This window comes from Leptopilina heterotoma, unplaced genomic scaffold (assembly GCF_015476425.1).
Source record: "Leptopilina heterotoma isolate Lh14 unplaced genomic scaffold, ASM1547642v1 Lhet_237, whole genome shotgun sequence".
NCBI lineage: Eukaryota > Metazoa > Arthropoda > Insecta > Hymenoptera > Figitidae > Leptopilina > Leptopilina heterotoma.
In genome coordinates this window covers 1,086,579-1,110,344 of record NW_025110953.1, presented here as the reverse complement: position 1 = coordinate 1,110,344, position 23,766 = coordinate 1,086,579, and the positions used below count along the sequence as shown (strand labels likewise).

Genomic DNA, 23,766 nt, shown 5'->3' with positions numbered 1-23,766 from the left:
CCCCCTTTTTATAGTATATTTTTTAACAAATATACATTCAGCAAATATATTATTCTTTATTCGAATCTATAATCAGAAACGTATGTTTCTTATTTAATAGAAATATTCTTGTATATGTATAAAAGAAAAATGAGACTATATATAGTCTCCGGGTAGATATATAAGTTTTTATCAATGCGGTATATTTGGATTAAAAATAGAATTCTATTATTCTAGAAACTCTATTTTTATATATGTACAGAGGTAGCCATTAGGGTGTGTCACTGCTACTTTTAATCATCGGAACATATTAATTAGGACATCTGATACTTGACGACTAGAAATTTTATATGACGAGTTAATTTTGTGTGTTTTGTATCATTTTATGTTATTATCTTGGCATTTATTTAATCATTTAGTTTAAGTACTATTGAACAAAAGGGTACTGCCAGTATAAACAAATAAATACAAAAATACAAAAATATTTGAAGTTTATATTTGAAATGTAGTATAAAAATTTGAGCTGCGGAAAACAAATATATTGTTAATGAAAAATCATTGAAAATAACAAGTCTAATTTTATTAAGTTTATGAATATTTAAGTACAATTATCTTTTTATTATTTTTTTATTATCTTTTTATTATCGCGCTTTTTTATATAATTTCCAAAATTTATACAATTGTAATTTATCATAATTGTCAAATTGTAAATTATTTAATAAAAAGGAAACAGAAAATTTGTATTATTGATAAAATAGCGTTTTCTGTTCTTTTCAAAAATGCGAGGCTTATTCATCATCATTTTTTAAAGTAAAAAAAATTTGCAAAAAATTTTTTAAAATTTTTACTGACCTTACGTCAATGGTTGAGCAGAACAATGCGTTGTAAGAGAAAAGAGTAACTGCGCACAAATCGTACATAATCAGAAAAGCCAGTGGAATTGACTGTAAAAAAAATAAATTTAATTAAAAGATTTTATTAAAAGAAACTCTCTGAATTTTAATTGGTAAAAATGTTTACTAATTCGAATTAGTAACTGACTTTTTACTAATAAACAGTAACTTCTAATTTATTAGTAACTTCTACAAATTTATTAGTAAATTCTACTAATTCTTTAGTAACTTATACTAAATTATTAGTTTCTTATACTAATTTATTAGTTTCTTATACTAATTTATTAATAAACTAGCAAATTTTTTTTGCAAAAATTCAATTATTTTTAACAAATTTTGAATAAAATTTCACGAAAGAATTCAATTATTTTCAAACATTTTAATAAATCCTTCGAAACAATTCATTTATTTTTATAAATAGTAAAATTCTTCGCAAGAATTCAATTATTTTTATAAATAGTAAAATTCTTTGCAGGAATTCAATTCTTTTCAAATCAATTTTAATTGAATTCCTCAGAAGAATTAAAATATTTTCAAATATTTACATAAAATCCAATAATTTCCTAAAATTTTAGTACACGAAAGAAATTAATTGTTTTCAAAAATTTCCATAAAATTTAATTTCAACAAGAATTTAAAATTTTCTAAAAATAATTCAATTATTCTCAAAATATAAAAAAAAAAAATTCTACATAAAAATTAAACTACTTTCAATGCAAGAATGAATTCTTTCAATGAAACAATTCAATTATTTTCAAAAAACAATAAAATTTTTCTGATGAATTCAATTATTTTAAATATACTTATTTTTAATAAAACTCTTTACAGAAATTCAATTATTTTCAAAACAACTTGAATTTAATTTCTCGAAAGAACTTAATTATTTTCAAATATTTCTATAAAATTGCTCAAAACAATTCAATTATTTCCTAAAGTTTTTATAAATTCTTCGAAACATTTCAATTATTTTTAAAAATAGTAAAATTCTTATCAATTATTCAGTTATTTTTATAAATATTAAAATTTTTTGCGGAAATTCAATTCTTTTTAAAACAATTTTAATAGAATTCCTCGAAAGAATTTAATTATTTTAAAACAATTAAATTTTAAAATTAAAATAATTATTTTTATAAATAATAAAATTCTTCTCAGGAATTCAATTATTTTCAATGCATTTTTAATAAAATTCTTCTTCATAAAATTCAATTGCTTTTAAAATTTTCAATTAAAATGATTAAAGAAACTCCATTATTTTAAAAAAAATGCAAAGAAATTCTTCAACAGAATTTAATTACGATTTTTTAAAATTTTAATAAAATTCTTTCTCGAGAATTCAATTATTTTCATAAATAAAAAAATTCTTTGAACGAAATCAATTATTTTCTTCAAAATTTTTCATAAGATTCTTTGCAAGAATTCAATGATTTTCAATATCTACATTAATTTTAAAATTGAAAATATTAAAAAGAAAAATTTTTAATAAAGTGAGGAAACAAAAAAACCAACTAACTTCAAAGTGCAAACAGATTACCAGAATACAAAGAATTATTAATATAGATTTTACTAATTCAAATTTGGAGAGAAAGCGTGTCGTGCTTTAAAGGACAAAAATTATAGTTTTTAGGATTTTTTTAGAAGGTTTTATGAAAGATTTTAGAAGTTTCGAAAAGTCAAAAATTTAAGGTTTTTAGGGACAAAAATATCACTAAATCTAAATCTTCAAAAAAATTGTTTTCAGTTGCATGAAGAAAATGTTTTCAACGCTCAGCGTCGTCGCTAAGTTCAGGGACCATCTAAGGTCCCTTTTTTTGGGCTGCGCCAAAACTTATATTTTATTCGCGAAATCGAAAAGAATTAAAATAGTTTTTTGAGAAGGTTTAAGTTAGAAAAGTGTCCTAAAGAGCTTTTAACTTTCTAAGTGAATGAAATAATAGAAATTAGCAATATTTTCACCTTTAAAAATCCCAAATAACAGTTACGTCTGAATGGTTTTTAATAAATTGACCTTCAATTTTATAACCTGAAACAACACCTGAAACTTGCAGCTATGTTGATATTTCTTCAACGTTTTGATTGTTGAAGAAATGTAAACATTGCTGCAACAAAGAAAGATCCCGAGTTCAAAATAATTCCTTCTTTGATAAGCATAAAAAATAAGTCCTAATTTTTCTTTTGTAAAAATTTCGGTACACCATTGGAGGATTCATTATTTAACGAAATTAGAAATTGATAAACTGATATTAGCTGCAATACCTAGCGAAATAATGATGGAGAAGTCTGCTGTCCAAAGTAAAAACCTAGTAGGCCCATTTGCCGTAAGGCAAATGCGACTACTAGGTTTTTACTTTGGGCATCAGAAGTCATTAGAGCAAAAAATTCCTATTGTCTAATATAATGTTTTTTTTCTTGCAGTGCCGGCATGGAGGCAGCCGCAGCTGCAGCGGCTGCTGCTGCAGCAGCCAATGGTACGGCAATAGAGCACGAGTTCCACAACAATTTGGTGCCAATAAATGGTAGTCATTCGAGTAGCTCAGGACGGAGCACACCAAATGGTACAGATCCGGCCCCTGGGAAATTATTCGTTGGTGGTCTATCCTGGCAAACGAGCAGCGAGAAACTACGGGAGTATTTTGGCATGTTCGGAACAGTAACCGACGTGCTCATCATGAAGGACCCAGTAACACAGGTTGGTTCGCGGTTGGTAATACTGCGATCCCTCCTCCTCTTCCTCTGTCTTATTTCTTTCTGACAAATTCCATTAGTGTTCGAAATTTACATGTAATACGACTTTTTTTTTGGTGTATCTCACGCTGTAATTATATACAAAATTTCGTAGTTTAATATGTAGCAATTCGATTAAGGGATGAATGACGTATAGAAGTATTTGGCAGATGCAAGCTGTTGTAGGGAAGGGTATCTGTAATGTTCGTAGAAGCACTGTTACGTCTACTGCGTAAGATTTTTTCTTCTTAACAGTTCCTACCACTTGTATATCCGTAGAAGTTGTTATTCCATTGTATAAGTTTCTATATGAATACTTTTTCAATCACGTCTCGTGCTTACGATCCACTCCACTTGTTTTTTTTAACCCTCTGAGGACGAGGATCAATATCAAAAAAAAAAAAATATCTGTTTGTATATAGATCGACCGACCTCAATGGGATTGGTCCAAATTACAAGTGAAATGGACGGAGCCACATCCTTTTTTGGGTCTTTCGTATTACATCGCGTTTTATATTGAAATTTGAAACAAAATTTTTAATTTCATTTGATAAATTATTTCAGTATCACGCGCTTTGAAAAAGACGTCAGAGACAAGAAATCGTGCCAAAGTAAAAATTAAAAAAAAAAGTATGTTTGGCGGACTTGTTCGTCGACACGAGGAATGGGAGGAGGGTGAACAATGATTAAAATAAGTGAGGCGAATGCCCGCTTAGGTCCGGTCGCGAGTGGTCCAATTGTATTATAATCGATCGATGCCTCCTCTTTCGCGTTACAGAGAAGTCGCGGTTTCGGCTTTATAACCTTCGCGGAGCCGGGAAGTGTCGACAAGGTCCTCAAGTGCCCAATCCACACACTAGATGGGAAGAAGATTGATCCAAAACACGCAACGCCGAAGAATCGTGCAAAACAGGCGAATCGCACCAAAAAGATATTTGTCGGTGGTGTGAGTCAGGACACAAGCAGTGACGAAGTCAAGGCGTACTTCAATCAGTTCGGCAAGGTCGAGGAGACTGTCATGCTCATGGATCAGCAAACCAAGAGGCACCGAGGTTTTGGCTTTGTCACATTCGAAAATGAGGATGTCGTCGACAGGGTATGTGAAATACACTTCCACACAATCAAGAATAAAAAAGTCGAGTGCAAAAAGGCTCAACCTAAGGAGGCAGTACAACCGGGAGCATTGGCTCTTGGGAAGAGGGTCGTTCTTGGCGCGCTTGGAGTTCGTCTTGCGCCACAGCCAACATTACCAGTTGGCGCAGCGACCGCTTCGCAAATCGTCGCTCACGCTCAAGCACAGGCTCAGGTACAGGCGGCGGCCGCAGCTGCTGCAGCGGCTCAAGTACAAAATGCAGTTGCCGGCTATGGTAAATTATTCGCTGGCGCATATCCAGCAGCGGCGGCCCTCTCGGCCTATAGATACGCGCCCTATCCAATTCCAGCGTCTGCGGCAGCTGCCGCCGCTGCTGTTGCGGCAGCAGCTGCAGCAGCGCCCGGTCAAGCACCGCCACTACCACCAAATGGTGTGCCCCCAGGTGCGGCGGCTCAAAATTCTCAAGCTGCAGCCGCGGCCGCCGCTGCAGCGGCAGCAGGCCCACCACCCAATCCCTATCAAGGATACTCGCTCACGAATGTCGATATGTCGAGCTTCCAAGGCGTCGACTGGGGTTCCATGTACGGCATGGGCATGTACGTTTAGACCCACCACGGAGGATCATGTTGCAGATCTCAGCCGAACGATCCGGCCAAACCGCGATCTAGCATCCTCGAAGCCAAATTCAATTCCTCCCCAATCGTCTTTCCCTCTTTTAGTCCCCTATCCCCATTTCTAACTTATTCTCCCTTTTAAGTTTTAAGCCACGTTTTTTGTACGTATCGTTTATTCCATAATCAGTGATGATGATGATAATGATGCTCGAGTTAGATTGTATTCCGTCACGACTATCGTTCAAAGTATTCATTGCTAGGCCGATCTAGCAAAATCGATTTCGGAATTTTCGCCTCTAGCGTCAGAGGCGAAAACTCTACTGTGACAATTACTTTCGACATTAGTTTTGCCATCCTTCGCTCTCTGAATCCGAACAATCGAAATTGTCAAACGTAGTGTCTCTTTGCGGTGAAAGGGAACTTACGCGTCAGAAACATTAGGCTCAAGTGTCTATGCGCAATGCACTAAGCCTGAGCCTAATGTTTCTGGCTCATAAGGACAGAAACATTATGCTCAGGCTTCTATGCGCAGTGCACGAAGATTCAGCTTAATGTTTCTGTCCTTACGCGACAGAAACATTAGCCTCAGGCCTTTATGCGCAGTGCACGAAGACTCAGCCTAATGTTTCTGTCGCGTAAAGTCAGAAACATTAAGCTGAGTCTTGTGCACTGCGCATAGAAGCCTGAACCTAATGTTTCTGTCCTTACGCAACAAAAACATTAGGCTCAGGCTTCGTGCTCTGCGCATAGACGCTTGAGCCTAATGTTTCTGTCGCGTAAAGTCCTTTTCACCGTAAAGCGTCACATATGGTTTCAAAAAGAACGCCACCTGGATTCTTTCGGAAAATTGCACTGCTGCCACTTGTTAGTCATCGAAAACTTACCGTCTATTGCAACAGGTGGCAGCACACGAATTCTTCCAGAGAACTTTAACGGAACAACTTCTGTAAGTTATATTAATTTTTCGGTTCAATTTTGTATATTTATACTACAGAAATTGTGACCCTTCTCTTCTGCTATCTAGAGAGTCCCATTTGCCATTAGGTCGAAAGTCGACTAGCCTTCTAGCGACTATAAACCTTATGACAAATGCCGCTCGGTTTTTTTCCCCCAGCATGACTTACCGAAGTTTTTCCTTTTCCGAACTTTTACTAATTTAGAGTTTATGGCACTAATTCCGCTTTTTCGGATTTAGAGAGTGAATTTTTATACAATTTCTCGGAATTTGACATTCTTGCCAGTAGAAAAATACTTTTCGCCAAGAAGACTAGAGACATGAGGTCGAACTAAAATAGTGGAGTGAAGAAAATTTTTTTTAGGTTGAAAACTTTCAACCACATTTAAAAAATTTTCTTTCATGTTTCAAGAAAATAAAGAAAAAAAAAGAAATAAACTTTACTTCTGAGAAGTTTATTAAGGAAAAAGCCGTTTGCAGTGAGTGCCTTTCGGCTCATTAAGTAGCATTACTGCTGTAAAAAATAAAAAAAGATTGAAATACGCCGTTACTCCACTACTGAAGTAAAATCTCCTATCTTCTAGTCTTCCTGGATTAGTCAAATCTGACGTAGGAAACAGAAAACTCTCTTTGGTGCTAGGGGCGATTTTTCCCAAGACATGCTCCATGAAAATCGACCTTAGCGACAGAAGTTTCTGTTTCGTACGACAGAAATCTTTACGTATCCTCGGAAAAAGAAAATCAAAGCTAAAGAGCTTACGTGAATTACATTTCCCTACGATCATCACTCGTGGAAAATTTTTCAACTCCTAGTTAGCGTTTTTCGCCATTTAATACTCAAATTATCTCCCTTCGTCTTCATTTATTTTTTTCCTTCTTCTCACCTCGTTATTTTTTCTTTTTTTTTAATTTCGTTTTTATTTTCAATATTTTGTTTTAATTTTTTTTTTTTGCACTTTGCTATGTTCCTGAAGTTAGCGTTAACGCTTAGCGTCGAAAACTATTATCTCGGATTTTTAGAGTTGAAATTGTCACTAATTTCACTTTGCGAATTCGAAGAAACAGTCAGGGCACTTTTGTGGACCCTAAAAAGTTTAAAACAATTGTTTCATTTTCTCGACTTCGCGGGAAAAAAATTTCGACACTTTCGACGCTAACTTCGGGGACTTATTTTGTTTTCATTGTTTCCACATTTCCATTCCCCTTGAGTCAAAAATAAATCGTTCCCTCGGCTAAAAATTCCTAAAAAAAAATCACCTTTTGGTTAAAAATTTGTTTTGACCATCATTGTGTCGCAGACTTTGATAAAAATTGTATACCCTCGGAAAAAAAATATTGTACCTTCATCTATAAGATTACATTGACCCTTCGCCTTCGGTTAAATTGTACCTTCGCCTCGAGTCTAGGTAGCGAAGAGGCCAGAGATTGATGTTGTATTTTTTTCAAGTAACGAAAGACAATATTCTCTTCTATTAAGTCTATTAAGTCTCTAAGAAATAAGGTCATCGATTAGAAATTGTGACTTGTGAATTGAGCCCTAATCAAAATCAAATCACTGATTTATCCCCACAAAAAAAGAGTTACCGAATAAATGATGAAAAATACTTGAAATGAAAAACACCATTCTCAAGCAATCGTTTGATTTGAGTGCCTAAAAAAAATTATTGAAGGGTTGAAAAATTTGATCAGAGCCTTTCTTATAAAATGAAAAAAAAGAGGGGGAAAAAAAAGAAAAACGAAAGTGAGTTGTGATCTTCCGCTATTGCGTGAACGAGTAAATTTTTATTCGTTGGAAGCAGAACTTCACGTGCCTGTCGATATATTTTTTTGTTTCTTTATCGAAGACCAAGCTGCTTTCCTCGCGCCTTGATTTGTCTTGATTGCGGGTGTAACGAGTGGACAATAAAACAATCATTTGATTTTGATTAGAGTTTTTTTAGAAACGACAAATAACAGTCAACAAAAAAAAAACTGTGTACATATCGTCTACCATTCGACTCTTGTTACTTAAGCTCCGAGAAGAAAAAAAAAATTTGAGTAAAAACTTAAATAGTTGGTAGTACTTAACAATGATACTCAAAAAAAAAGCATTCGAAGGGAGAAAAAAAATAATTGAGATTAGCTCAATAATTTAAGTCAGCGACTAAGTTTAGCTCCTAAGTCAAAGCGAATGTACTGACTAGGATTATTTTCACGATGCGAAAGACGATTCGTTCCAATTTTTTTTTTTTTTAATTTTTGCTCTAAATCGTCATTCGGTGATCGTGCTAAGTAATCATTTGAGAAAAACGATTTTTTTTTGTCGAGCAATAAGCGGATACTTAAAATTAATATTTAATCATAAACTATTTATAGTGATATTACTGGTTAAAAAAAAGCTCGAATAGAAGCTAAAGACTAGAAATAGACGAGGAAAGCGAGAGAAAGATAAGGAGACGGAGAGAATGTCAGCGCAGGACATTTCTTCCAAGTGATTTTTACGCTGTACTTAAGGATTTAAAAAAAAATCGTTGGTATTCTTTTACGGATTACGCTTTAGGCGCAAAACAAGCAAAAAAAAATTTGTCTTGCGTAAGTTAATATATCGAAAATCTGTGATCAACTTCTCTCGTTCTCCCGATTTTCGCTTCTTGTCTTTCTCTTTCTCTATCGCCCCTCTCACTCTCAATGCGAAAAAAACAAATTTACCATAAAAAAAAGAATTGTTAATTTAAGTAAAAAAAAAAAAAAAAAAAAAACTGTGCACGCCGGCTGTTGTAATTTTTCTATATTATTAAAAGTGAGGAGAAGAGAGAGAGGGGTTTTTTAGGAGAGAAATATGAAGGAGCGTGCGTTACATTAAGAAATTTTTTGCGCGAGTTGACGCATACAAATTAATTCGCATAGGTATGTCGTAGAGCGCTTGTGTTTTAAAAGTATGAGTGTGTTGGCAAAAAAAAAAAAAAAAAAAAATTTGTGCGTCTGTGGATAAAAAAGAAAACGAGATCAAAGGGTATTTAAACGTTGGTCGTGTGCTCTGTCATTAAAAGAAAGCCAGAGTCGAGACTCTCGAAGTGTTTCGGGTCGAATACGTCAGTAAGAATTCTTTTTTTTTCCAAAAAGCCAAGCAGGGCTCTTGTTTTTTCGAATGGGGAAAATATTTCACTTCAAATCGAAAAATAAGAAAACTTTTTATTCGAAAATGTTTCTTTGCAGTATTTTTAAAGACTTAAATTAAGGTAAATTCAGAGTGATCTTTAGTAATTTATAGTAGTTTAGTAATTTTTAAAAAAGAAGGAAAGAAAAAAAAAAAGAAAAGAATGAAAGAGAAAAGAAAAAAGTAGGAAAGAATGAAAAAAAAGAATAAAAAATTATAAAGGAAATGATTGTTAAAAAAAATTGGAAAAAATGACTGACGTAGAGACAAACACGATCGAGGAGTCGGGGGAGAAAATCTCTTTCAAGTCCGCGTAGGGAGGAGAGCCAATGTGGTAGGTCTTGTCCTTTCTCGATTTCGAGAAACGCAGCCATTCACGAACGACTTCCGTATCGCGGACTGATTCGCAGACACGTCGTTTCTCGATTTTGTTTCTTTAAATCGCCATCGTTTTGATTCTTGGTCATTATTTGGTCAATTTTTCAAAAAAAAAAAAAAAAAAGAAAACAAAAAATTGTTTAATAGTATTGTGTAGTTTAGTTTGTTCTTTTTTTTCTTTGACATTAACCACTCATTAGTTTAGTGCGTTTAAGAAGAAGCATGCTGGTTGGCAATTTCATTATTTATTTTCTTTAATCATTTTAATGGACACTAGTGGTCACTGCTACCATTTTTCTTCTACCCACCACTTCTCTATACTTTCTATACTCTCTTCTCTAGAGGGATATTTTCACCGGGCGAAATAAATTCTATACATTATAAGCAAGAATATATGCATGATTTTTTTACCTCTTTGGTTGTATTTAAAATTAACAAAACAAGATTAATTTTTTATTCTTGCTATTTCGTCAAGAGAGAAACAAAAAAAGTTTTACCCGGTGAAAGTCTCTTTTTTTTGTATAAAAATTCTACTTTCTCTTTTCTTTTTTACGACGTTAGTGTGCGAGTGTTTTCTGCACATTTGTGCTTCCTGGTATTATTATTGTTTTAAGTTCTCTAATTAAAAGTTTACGATTAATTGTCTATTAATTGAATCTGTACATTTATATATAATATATACCCCGACAAATTCACCGCGTCGAACATTTTTTTACATAATAATTAAAGAGCAGAAAAAAAAGTAAACCCGACAATCCTTCCGACTTTAATGATATATTTGACTGTTATGTCTTGAGGTCTCCTACCGTAGTGGCTCTCTGGAATAGGCTTCCATTATTTTCTGACAGAAATTTTTCACAAAAAAATAAAGAAAAAAAATGAAAAAAAAAATTAAAATCCACTGCTCCGTTACCTCGACGAGAAACGAGAAAAGTTTTCAAAAAAAAAAAGAAGAAGCAGTCGAGAGTAGTAAAAGCAAGAAAAAAAAACTGCCTTCACGCTTTACAGAGCCTAGAAAATACTTTTTAGATAACGCGTCCCTACTGTTCGACCGATACTCGAGACGTATTACTATGTTATGATTATGATTATTACTAATACTACTACTATTACTACTACTACTGCTGCTGCTGCTGCTGTTGATGCTGCTGCTGCCATTACTGTTGTTATGATTATGAGTATCACCGCCATTATCATCTTATTGCCATTATTATTGTGCATCAGAATCTTTCTTATTATTGTCATTGCTGTAATTATTATTATTAGCAAGCCTGGTTTCACGAGACCACACGCTGACAAGGAGACTCATCTTCGACGCGTATGGTACGTCGTGCTGTCGCACTTGCCAGTGCTTCTCTTCCACTTCTCTTCTTAAATGTCAAAAAAGAAAAACAAAACAAAATTCCTTTCCGTTCGAAAAATGAAAAACGAGTTATCAATTTTTAGCAAAAAAAAAAATTAAATCATGGAGAAAAAATACGTACAATGTTTAAATATAATAGATTCTTTAAATCTTAGACGAAAATTTGTGAATTTATTACCATACTGTAAATTTTGTAATTTTTAATTCTCTGTAAATTTTACTAGCCTGTCAACTTTATTGGACTGTGAATTTTGCCATTCTGTCAACTTTACTAATATACAAATTTTACTAATATACAAATTTACTAGACTGGATTTTACTGTTATGTAAATTTTACAAGACTGGATTTTACTAGTATTGTAAATTTTGCAAGACTGAATTTTACTGGTATTGTAAATTTTACAAGACTGGATTAAACTAGTATTGCAAATTTTGCAAGACTGAATTTTACTAGTATTGTAAATTTTACTATTCTGGATTCTGTAAATTTTGTCATTCTGTAAATTTTACTAGTCTCTAAATTTTAGTAGTCCGGGAATTTTACGAGACTGTGAATTTTACCAGTCTGTAAATTTTACAAACCTGTAAATTTTACTATATTTGTAAATTTCAGTAATCTGCAAATTTTGCAACTCTGAATTTTCACTCTAAATCTGAATTAATAAAAATTCAACCACCAATTCATAAGAATTTTTACTAATTTTTATAAATTTCTCTCTGAAACCTTATTCAAAAATTTTTAAATGAAACTAAATTTGAAGAAATTATAATTAAAGTACTAAAGCAAATAGTAATACTAAAATAAAAATTAATGAATATGGTTACTAATATTAATTATTTGCTCAATTCCAACTATTTCAAGATTAGACAGTTACTAAATTGTAAATTTGACTAATCTGTTAATTTTTACTAGTCTGTAAATTTTACTGATATGTAAATTTCACAAATATTACAAATCTGTAAATTTTATTAAACTGTAAATTTTATTAAACTGCAAATTTTGTTAATCTAAGAAATTTTTTTCTAAATTTTTACTAATTCAGATTTAGAATTATTATTAAACTGTAAATTTTACTGATCTATAAATCTTACAAATCTGTAAATTTTACTTAAGTTCAAATTTTGCTTGTTCGTGAATCTCAGTAATTTATAAATTTTACTAGACGGTTAATTTTCTACTTAAATTTGTTCAGTAAAATTAAGAAACAATTCGGTTCTGTAAAATTTACAATACAGTAAATTTCACTGTAAAATTTTGCAGAATAAAAATTTGCAAAGCTGAATTATAAATTCTAAAAAACTATATTGTAAATTTTACAAAACTGATTTGTAAAATTTACAATACAGTTGTTTAAAATAATAAATTTCAGTTTTGTAAAATTGAAAATGCAGTTATTAATTTTATAATTCAGTTATGTAAAATACAGGTTTGTAAAAATGACAAAACTTTATTGTAAATTTTACAAAACTAATGTAAATTTAACAAATTAAATGGAAAATTTTACAAAACTGAGTTCTAAATTCAACAAAGTCGGGTGCAAAATTTTACAGAGTAATTCAAAATTCAGAAAAGTATTGTAAATATTTTACAATAAAAAACTGGGTATAAATTTTATAAATGTGAATTGTAAAATTAACAATACTGTTTTTAATTTTAATATAAATTCAAATTTACAATACAGGTTAGTGGAATTTAAAATTTACAATGCAGTTTTTAATTTTAAAACAAAATTTTAATTTACAACACAGTTTTGTAAAATTTACAATTCAGGTTTGTAAAATGCAGGTCTGTAAAAATTACAAAACTGTATGGTAAATTATACAAAACTATTGTAAGTTTAACCAATTCAATGGTAAATTTTACAAAACTGAGTTCTAAATTCTACAGAATCGAGTGCAAATTTTCACAGAATAATTAAAAATTCATACAAGTATGATAAATATTTTACAATAGAAAAACTTTGCATAATTTTTACAAAAGTGAAAATTGAAAATTTTACAATCCAAATTACAAACAAGAAAATAAAAATTACAGCTTTATTATAAACTAAATGAAAGAAATAATGAACAAAAAGAAGTAAAGGAAAATCTGTATAAGATTGAAATAAATAATCAAAACAGAAAAAATCTGAAAACTTGATAATTATGATAACTGATAAATTTTTAAAAAGAATTTTGTGATATCAAAAGAAATTAAAGAACTATTTATAAACTAAAGGATTATTTTTTCTCCATGAAAGTAATTTAAAAATCAGTAAGCATTTTTTTTTCTTTTTTTATAATGGAAGAAATATTTGATGAAATAATGATAAATTCCTATTATTTTAATAATGATGATGAATTTCTCTAATGATTATCGTGAATAGAGAAAAAAAGTATGAAGATTATCACTGGCAAATGCAATTTAGAACGTACAAAACGAGAACACTTATCCACTCACTCATTCACTCACTGACAACCACTCAGAATTCTTACTAACTCCGATACAAGAACGTATATAGTTTAGTCAATGCCTAGAGACATTGCCAATAAAGTAGTCGTTTAAAACTGGTAGCTAACATCTTTGTGTATTTTCCCTGTATCTGTCACTTACCCAGTATTATTACCTTGTATCTTACACCTAACTTAGTAAAAGTAATATATATATAAATATAAATATAAATATAAATATTGTTGGTGCTGTGTTTGCGTTACCGGCCCGAATCGTGCCAGTAGCACTACAACGAGTACCTCACGGGAAAGTGTCTGCAAACTGTGTTGTCGATTTTAGAAGTAATTTTTATCCCATTTTATTTTCTTCATTTTTTTTTCATTTTTAAAAAGTAGATTTTTAGAGTGATCCAAAACTAATCCAATTTTATCTTTCTTTTCAATTATAATAATAAGTAAACTAAAAGGCATGAACGGAGAAATAACTAAAAATCAATTTCTTTTGTATCAAAATTGTTAGATGAAGTTTTTTTTTTTATTAACTTATTTACACTTTCGATTTGGTGCGTTTGTATATAAATAATGTTTGAATGGCTTTTCAGAAAGCTAGTTTAAACTTAAATGGAAAAAGATTTCTCTCTGTGAAATTTCAATTGACTTGTGATTTTATTAGTTTTTTTCTTTTCTTTTCTTTTCTTTCACTGAATTATAAAAACCCGAGCGGGATGAATGTTGAAAAAATAATGACAAAAAACCTTTTAATATAATTGGAAAAAAATTTTTTAATTTAATTGAAAATTTAAATGATTAAAAATTTAATATGAGAATGTAAGTAGGTTTGTTTAAATTAAATATTCGCTGAGCTTAAACAAACTATTTTTTTTAATTAAAACTCATTGTCACTTGTAAGCTAATATTTAATTTAGTCTTTGATTTAAAAATTTGTTTTGGAATTTTTATAATTATAATTATATAATAAACTGAAAAAAATGCATTCGGTTCAAACAATCGATTTATTAACAAATAAATATTTACTAGAAACAAATAATTTTTATTTCAATCAAATAAATTTAATTTTCAATTAAATAAAATTATATTTGAATCTAATTTCAGTATTTGAAGGAAATACCATTAGATTTCAATAAAAAATATTTTAATTCAAGTAAATATTTATTTAATAATAGACAAGTAATCGGTTATTTGAATCAAACAAATTTTTTTTCAGTATATTATTCAATATAATTGCATTTTTAATTATAATTCATAATTATTCACATTATTATGTAATTTAGTAATTTCAGTAATTTAGTAATATCAGTAATTTCAGTAATTCTAGTAATTTTAGTAATTTCAGTACTATCAGTAATTTTAGTACTTTCAGTACTTTTAGTATTTTTAGTAATTTTTGCAAAATTTTTGTTAAATTCAACAACTTTATTCAGTATAATTTTACCAATTCAGATTTAAGAAGACTAAAAATTAATTAATCATAAATTGAAATTTTCCTACTAATATATTTTTTGTCTTTCTATTATTATTAGTTTTTTTTATTCATTAATTTTTATTTTACTTTTATAAAATTGTATCAATATAAATTAACACTATTACGACGTAAAAAGTAGTTTTTTTACTACTTTAATTATTAATTAAAAATACATATAATTATTTTTATTCAAATATTATTCTTTTTTCGGAAATATTTGGATAAAAATAATTTTTTCTTTTTTTTTGGATCTCTCTAGTTGTAGATTTTGTATTTAATGGCTGAATTCTTCTTTTCTGATAACAATATTTGTGTGTGAAGTGGGTGAATTTTTTTTTTTATTTTGGGGAATTATTATAGAAATAACGCCAAAATTAATACATTATATTTATATGTGATAATTGTTGCTGGTTTCGGTATTATGAAAATTACGCGAGTAGTGATAAAACTTGTTAATTTTTGCTGCCTTTTAGTGTAGTCAATTTTTTTTTATTTAGTAGAACGTATAATAATTGAAACAACCGTTTCAATGAAATTTTTTTATTTCGAAAAAGATTTAATAAGTTTACAGTAAACCCAGAAAGAAAGAATTTTTATGAAAATATGTTCTAAAACTAGAGATTCTTATCGAGGGTTTACTGTAAAGGAAAAATTTCTTTAATTTTCTATATACATTTTTCTTTTATTATTTTTGGTAATTGTTTATTAAACAACGTTCTTTTCTAAACAGTTACTTATTTATTTTTTTAATTATTTTCTTTAATTTTTAAAAAATTTTTTAATAATGATTAAAAAAATTATTTAATTGTTTATTACTTTTTAATTTTTTAATTATTTTTTCCCTTTTTTTAATCATTTTTCCCATTTTCTTTTTAATCAGTTTTGTCACTTTTTTCCTTTGTAATAAGTTTTGAAAATTTCCAATACTCCACTACAATGGAAAATTCAAGAAATTTTTACTTCCACTACATTTTTTTTCCTAAAGAGAAATTTCGTGAAATATTTATTTTTTTTTTCTATGGAAAAATTGATCGAAAAATTTATTATTTCAAAACTGATGAATAAGAGAAAGAAAAACAATTGACCGTATGATTTTGAAAGGAGCAAAAATCGAGAACACGGTTTGTAAATGACTAAAAAGAAAAGGAGAATGAAAAAAGCAAAAAAAAAAAATAAGCAAAAAAACACGGAAAAGAGGAAAATAAAAAAATGGAATATCGTATGTACCCGCTGCACGTCGCGATCTTGTTGGTCGAAATGCCTGCGCTCGCCGGTGTGTATTTCCTTCTTTTTTTTTTTTTTTTTTTTTATTCCTCCCCCCTAAAAAATAATTCTGCATTCTTATATATATATATATTGAAAGAAAGACAAAGTCTCTCAGTGATCATTTTTCGTCAATCGAAAGGACATCGATTTTTTTCTTCTACTGCTATTATGATGAAGATGATGATGATGATGATGATGATGACGATGACTCGAACGGTTTGTAAAAAAAAGGAAAAAAAATTGACGAAAACAATAGCAGAATATTGTGTAGCGCATGCATTAGTTTTGCCCACTCCTCTGCCCCCCACCCCCCTGGCACTCTTACCGTTTCTTATAAATAGAAAAGAAAAATAACAAAATATTTTTAAACAACAAAAATAGTCGATCCATCAAGGATCCTCGCGCCCTGTCGATTTTTAGGAATTTTTTTTTTTTTTAATCACATCAACTCTCTCTCTCACTCTTTTATTAATTTTTGAATAAGAGAGTTTCTAGTTTCCATTATATTTGTATTGTCAGATTAAAAAATTATTTTCTTCAAAATGAAAATCTTTTTCAATAAATAGGAAACTTAGTTCATACAAAAAATATGATTTTTTATTATTTATTTATAAATTTATAATTTATTTCTTATTTATTTATTTTTTTATTTATTATTACTATTATTTATTTACCTATTTCTACGGTTTAAGGAATTTTTTTTATTATTATTACAATCAAATTAAAAATAAATTTCTAAAAGTTAAATAAATTAACTAGAAAATTATTATTATTATTATTATTAGGGGAACATAGTCTAGGTCGGCCACCTTTTTGACTTTTGTTTATAACTTTTTTTTAAAAATGAATTTGGATAATTGAAGTATATGGTTGGAAAGTCCTGTTTAATAGGAACATTTTTTCTGTACAAAGTAAATTGACAGGTTTAAAAATGAAAAAGTTATAAAGATTTAAAAAAAAAAAAATTTGTAGTCCAGGTTGGCCATTACAGTCAAGGTCGGCCATGTTTAAAATTCAAAGGGCATTAATCGTTAAAAAATAAAATAACATGTTTGGAGTTACGGAAAATTGATTCTTTATTGTTTACAGTTTGTAACTTAATGAAATAACAAAATAATAACAATAAACAGTATAAAAAAATAAATATAAATAAAAAAAAGTTTTGCACTAAAATATTAATAAAATTGAATAAAAATATTAATAAGATGATCAATTATATTATGAGTTATACAGAATTGCAGTTTTTGCAAATGAAGTAGCTCGTCCTCAACTTTGCGCATTTTAAGCACATAGTGGCCGACCTTGACAGTAAGTAACATTACCGAATTGTTGTAACCATAAAGAAATACGTTTCGGGATTCGATTTTTTACTTTGTTTTCCTTTCAACCATGAGTCCCACAAATTTTCTGCATACTTGCCTTGACGATTCAATTTGTTTTTTATCTTTTATTAATGGTTTTTCACATTATGCACAAAACTTTTTTTGAGCTTTTTTTGTACCGACGTCACAGAAAACACAATTTTCGATTTTCCGAAAATGTAATTGAACAAAAAGTTAGGTTTCACTAAGACAAGCTTCGACAAAAATGCGCGTAGGTGGCGCTAGTGAACTTGACAAAAAAACGCGAGTGGCCTACCTAGACAGTAGGCCAACCTTGACTACATTCCCCTATTATTATTATTATTATTATTATTATTATTATTATTATTATTATTATTATTATTATTATTTATAATATTATAAATAAATAGAAATTTTTTTAAAGCGATCCAAAAAAAACACAATTTTTAATCTGACAATACAAATTACCACTAAATAATTTGACTGGTGCCTCTTTAAAAAAAACTCAATAGTTTGGGTTTATTTTCTTTTCTATTTTACAAAAATTAATTTTTCACCACGAGTCCGAATTTTCAAGGCTGATCAAAATTTTTTTCCTCTCTTTCAAAGACAAGCAATTACGGGTTAATGATTTGCATTAATAATCGAAGAATTAAACTAACATATCGATTGACTTTTGACGATTAGAAGAAAAAGTCATAAATATAAATCAAGGAGAATCAATTAATTATCTTGAAAGCGCCTCGAGATCGAAATATCAGTTTTCAATAATAATTTTCATTGAATTACAATCACTGTCCTTCAAAATTTCTCTTCAAAAAAATTTTTTTTCACTAAAAAATTATTTTCTATTTTTGAATAAAAAAAAAAAAAAAATTCTCTGACAATTGCTAATAAATTATACCCAACGAAAAGAAATTTTTTTTTTAATTTTCTAATTTTTAAATCTAATTTAAAAAATTTTTCTTCTTTTAATTAATTAATTTATTATTTATTTATTCAGAAGCCGTAGACTTTCATGTCAAAATAAATTAGATGAATTATTTCTTATATTAAAATAAACAAAAAATTAATATTTCTAATTAATTTAATTATTATTTCTTATACTAGAATAAATAACAAATTAATTTATAAAAAGTAGTTATTTTTTTGATCGCGTGATTGTTATTCTCTGACTGTTACGTTTTCTTTCTTTCCCTTTTTTTATATTTCTTCACTCCTCTACTTATTTTTTTATATATATATCTTTCTTTCTGTATTTTTTCCTTTTTTTTTCATGACGAAGATCTCGAAATTATAAATCGATTTCGATTCTCATATTGGGGGAAAAGAAGAGAGTGTTAGAATCTGGTGTTAATGATTGAAATTAATTTTATCTCGTGATATTTACGTTGATTCTATCTATATCTCTTTGTACACGATTCAGGACTTCCAGTTTAAAAGAAAAAAAAAAAAAAAAAACGTGTTATCCTCGTCGATTTGACGTTTCCGAGTGCCTTATAAACCTGCCCTCGTATCAATTCCCAAAATTTTCAACGTTTTAGTTGCAAAAATAAAAAAGAACCCCCTCCCCTCTCACCCCCTTCCCCCTACTACCCCATCTTCTAAACTTATATAATATATATAAAGAATGAAAAATAAAAAAAATAAAAATAAATGATCTCGTTCGGCCGGTGTATCAACTTCTGCTGATGGTCTTGGCCGAATCAGGAATTCAGGTAAGATATTTATTAAGTCGTAGAATTTTTATCTAGTCGGTAAAAAAAAACATTTGTTTGTTTAGTTGCCCCAATAATTTATTAATCACGAGACCGACAAAAAAAAATTTCTTTGCAAAATCGCGACAAAAATGAAAAACAGTTTAGATTTTTTTTTTACTCGATTATTATCAAAACTGAGAATAATTGTTAATTATTAATTATTAATTAATATTTAAAATTATTAATTAATATTGATAATTATAAATTATTAATTAATTTCAATAATTATAATAATTATTTTTGGAATATTTAAATTATGAACATTCGATTAAAATTTTATTCAGAATTAATTTTTTTTTATTAGATAAATTAATTATTAATTACGGAGATTAATTACTTTTTTAATAATAATTACAGTTTTTACAAAAAACGTCAAAACACTTTATTTTTTTTACTTTCACTCTTAAAAAATTAAATAAAATTTTTTATTTTGTTAAAAAGGTTAATAATTTTTTATAATAAGTAAAAAAAGTTATTTTTGGAATTAAATTACTAGCAAATTTATAAATATTTATTTTATCAAATTAAATTGATAATCGATTTTTTGGCGATTCTGCAAAGTTAATTTCAATAGAATGCAATTAGTCTTATATAAATATGAAATATACCATTATAATGTGTATCATAAGAATTAGTCGTCGTAAATGGCGTAGATTTTAGTAAATGGAGTTTTTCCTTTATTTTATTTATTTATATATTTTTTTTCTCAAACTTTATAATTTACATAATGAGTACTTCACGATAATTGAAGAATCTAGTCAAAAAAAAAAAAAAGAAATAGAAAATGCTCTTCTTCGTCTCCGCGGACTGTGTTTATTATTATAATAGCAAGAGGATACACCTTTTTATGTCAGAATACTCTGTTATATAATATATAGTGATCTGATTAGCAATAATCCTATTTATTCTGAATTCTAAGAACTTCGGTCACGTTAAGTGGATTTTCAAGATCAAAACTTTTTCTCGATGCTTCAGACTGTCGTTTCTTTTTTTTACTTCTATAGACTGTAAACCATTTTTTTTTATTTATATCATTTATTCCATAATTCTCCGTTTATTACTGACCTTTTTTTATTTACTTGTTTTTTTTTAACTAAAAAGAAGCAAAAAGTTTCCTGAAAATTGAAAATAAGTTGACTGCCACCTACGGAATATTTAGTTGCGAACTTTATGAAATTCTAACCAATTCTTTAAATTTCCAATGATTTTCAATTTTCTTTTTAAATAGAATTTTTAATTTTCAGAAATGGTCCAACCTTGACTACATTTTTTTAAAAATGTATATAACTTTTTACATTTTACTTTAATAAACAAAAAAGTTCAAAAGGTGATCAAACCCTGACAATGTTCCACCATAATTATCATTAAAATTATATTATCAGGGTTGCCACAAAAAATTAATTTTGTTCTTCCCTGATTTCCAGACAAAATTTTGACTTTTTTTCCTGACCCTAAAGAATATTCTGATTCACTCTAAAAATTATTAGATACTTAAAAAAAACATTCTGTTACATTTACTTACGAATTTCTTTAATTGTAAAATTATTCGCAAACATCAATAAATTCATTTTTAAATAAATATTTAATTATTATTTTTTCATAGGAATTAAAATTCTTCAAAACATTTAAATTCAACGATTTTTTAAAATTCAACAACTAATAAGAATATTACTATAAAACAAGAAAATATGAATCACTCCGAGTCTTCGACTCGGAGTTATACATATCTTCATGTTTTATAAAAATTTAGATTTCCATAAATAAAAATTATAAATAAATTTAAATATTATAAAAATTATAATAAAAAATTGCAATTTTCATAAATAAAATTATCATCAAAAATTCTTTTGCAAAAATTAAATTACATTTCACAAATAATGCAATTCTTCACTGAAATTCAAAAATTTTCAAAATTTACTATTTTAATAAAAGTTCTCAAAAGAATTAAGATATTTAAATAAAATGGAATAAAATTCGTTGTGGCAATCCTTATTATTATTATAAATTTATTATAAAACATATTTCTAATTAAATTTTGAGTCAAAAATTCAAAAACATTGGGAATTTCTTAGTTTCATGAATTTTACAACTAAAGATTCCGAAGGTGGCAATTAACTTTCAGGAAACTTTATAAAAATTCTTTTATCTAAAAAAAATCACTGAACTGAATTAAATTTGATTAAAATTTTAATAAATTGATTAAAAAATTTGATTTTATTACAAATTTGGTTGATTAATAACAATTTATTGATTAATAATATTAATAGTAAAATAGAAAAAAATGAACAATAAAAGAAACGACATTCTGATTATGAAGATAATGTTCCATAGTTGATAGCAAGAAATAAATAAAAAAGAGAAAAATAAACCAAAAAGAAAAAAACAAGTTAAAATTAAAAGTGAGAGAAAAAAAAGTGATAGAATTCATCGTGGAAAAAAAAAGCTTTTGGATAATGGGACCCATGCGTACTGTAGCGCTTTTTTATGCCACGTACCTTTTAAGGAGGCGGCGTCTTGTTCTTCCAATTGTAGGTACGAATATACAATAAAACGTGTAACGGGTTTTGAGTACGTAATTTTCTTTTTACGTACTAAATTGTTCAATGCGCGCCCGGTGCCTCATTAAATACCGGAAAAAATAAAAAAAAATTATATTATAAGCAGTTTTTAATATATAATATATAAATAGCGAACAAAAAAAAACTCGATTAGCGCAGTTTCGCGAAAAAAAAATTCAAAGTGTTCGTCTCTGAACGATTTTTTAGTCATATGTAATATCGACGACAAAAAAAAAGAAGAAAAAAGGGCGAAAAAAACCTCAATTTTATTTCTAGTCTACATCCTCTTAAAATTATTATTAATAAATCCTCATATTCTTTCGAAAACTATTTCCTTTTTCCTCACTTTTAAAAATCCATCGTTTTCGTTTTGCCTAATATTCCTTCAAAAACCATATTCCCGTTAGATGCTTGGGAGTAAAGAGGAAGGTAATGTCTGTTAGGCCTGGGGTTAACGGATATGGCGTCCGTGACGAGACTCGGCGACGGGGACGATAAAAAATTTACGAGTCCAGAATTTTGTCAGCAATGGACCATTGGCGTATTTCCAAAAAAAAAAATGAAATAAAAATAAAATTTGCTTACGAAATTATTTCTTCTTAAAAATTTGCTAATATTCACACTTTAGTTTTTGTTTCGGTAGTTTCTTTTTAGTCTCTTTGCAAGTAAATATAAAAGTAAATTAAATAAAATTAAAAACGAAATTTACATTAGTTTTAGAAAATTGAGAGAGAAAGAGAATTTTTTGTTTATCTTTTGCATGCATTTTGCAGCTTTGTAAAAAGTATCTCTAAAGTATTGTAGAAATTTATTGTTTTGAAAAAATAATGTGCAATAATAATTATAAATATACAAAAAAGTGTGTCATATAGTTGTGATAAACTACCATATCGTCTAGTAAAAAGAAAAATTACCCTTGAGTATGGTAAAAGATACTTTACAGTGTGATATCAATTGTATTCAAAGAATGGTACAAATTACTATACATTATTGTAAAAAAAAAAATTCCTTATGTATCGTAAATAATACCATGTTGTATATAAACAAAATTATTGTCAACACTGTAAAAAGTGCGATATGATAAAAAATACTATACATAGTAAAAAATACTATACATAGTAAAAACACTATACATGATAAAAATATGATACATAGTAACAAATACTATTTATGGTAAAATTACTATTCATGGTAAAATTACAATTCATAGTAAAAATACTATTAATGGTAAAAATTACTATACATGGTAAAAACACTACACATGATAGAAAACACTGTGCATGGTAAAATTATTATTCATTTCAGAAATACTGTAAATGGTAAAAATTACAATACACGGGAAAAACCCTATACATTGTAGAAAATACTATACATGGTAAAATTACTATTCATGATAAAAATACTATACTCTCGAAATTTAAATCAATTAAACATCACAGTTTAAGTGTCAATCAAATCAAAATAAAAAACTCACTGATTTTCAGTAAAAAAAAAATAATTGAAAAATAAGTTAAATTTAACTACTTGAATTAGTAAAGAGAATTATCAGTTATTTTTAACTAAATTTTCAGTAGAAATTACTATTTGAATTAGTAACTGACTTTTTGCTTCCAAATCAGTTATTTTTGAATGATTCAATTTTAGAGAGTACATGGCAAAAATTACTACACATGGTAATAATTATTATACCTGGTAAAAATTACTATATGTATGGTAGAATTTACAATATGATCGGTAAAAGTTGCTATATATAGTAATAATTACTATACCTGGTAAAAAATACAGAATATATGG

The 23,766-nt window shown here is 28.2% G+C and overlaps 2 protein-coding genes across 5 annotated transcripts in view; one reads left to right on the top strand and one right to left on the bottom strand.

Annotated features, from left to right (window-relative positions):
• Positions 1–5,431, top strand: part of LOC122502733 (RNA-binding protein Musashi homolog 2) — a 309,565-nt gene extending 304,134 nt beyond the window's left edge. For all 3 annotated transcript variants that reach the window (XM_043612916.1, XM_043612915.1, XM_043612917.1), the window contains 2 exons: positions 3,285–3,558; positions 4,372–5,431. In XM_043612916.1, the coding sequence (XP_043468851.1) occupies positions 3,285–3,558; positions 4,372–5,292 (1,195 nt within the window). In that variant the 3' untranslated portion in view covers positions 5,293–5,431. The remainder of the gene's footprint in view (positions 1–3,284; positions 3,559–4,371) is intronic.
• The window catches only part of LOC122502742, a 143,006-nt gene that overhangs the window by 80,775 nt on the left and 38,465 nt on the right, over positions 1–23,766 (bottom strand). For both annotated transcript variants that reach the window (XM_043612933.1, XM_043612932.1), the window contains exon 4: positions 832–923. In XM_043612933.1, the coding sequence (XP_043468868.1) occupies positions 832–923 (92 nt within the window). The remainder of the gene's footprint in view (positions 1–831; positions 924–23,766) is intronic.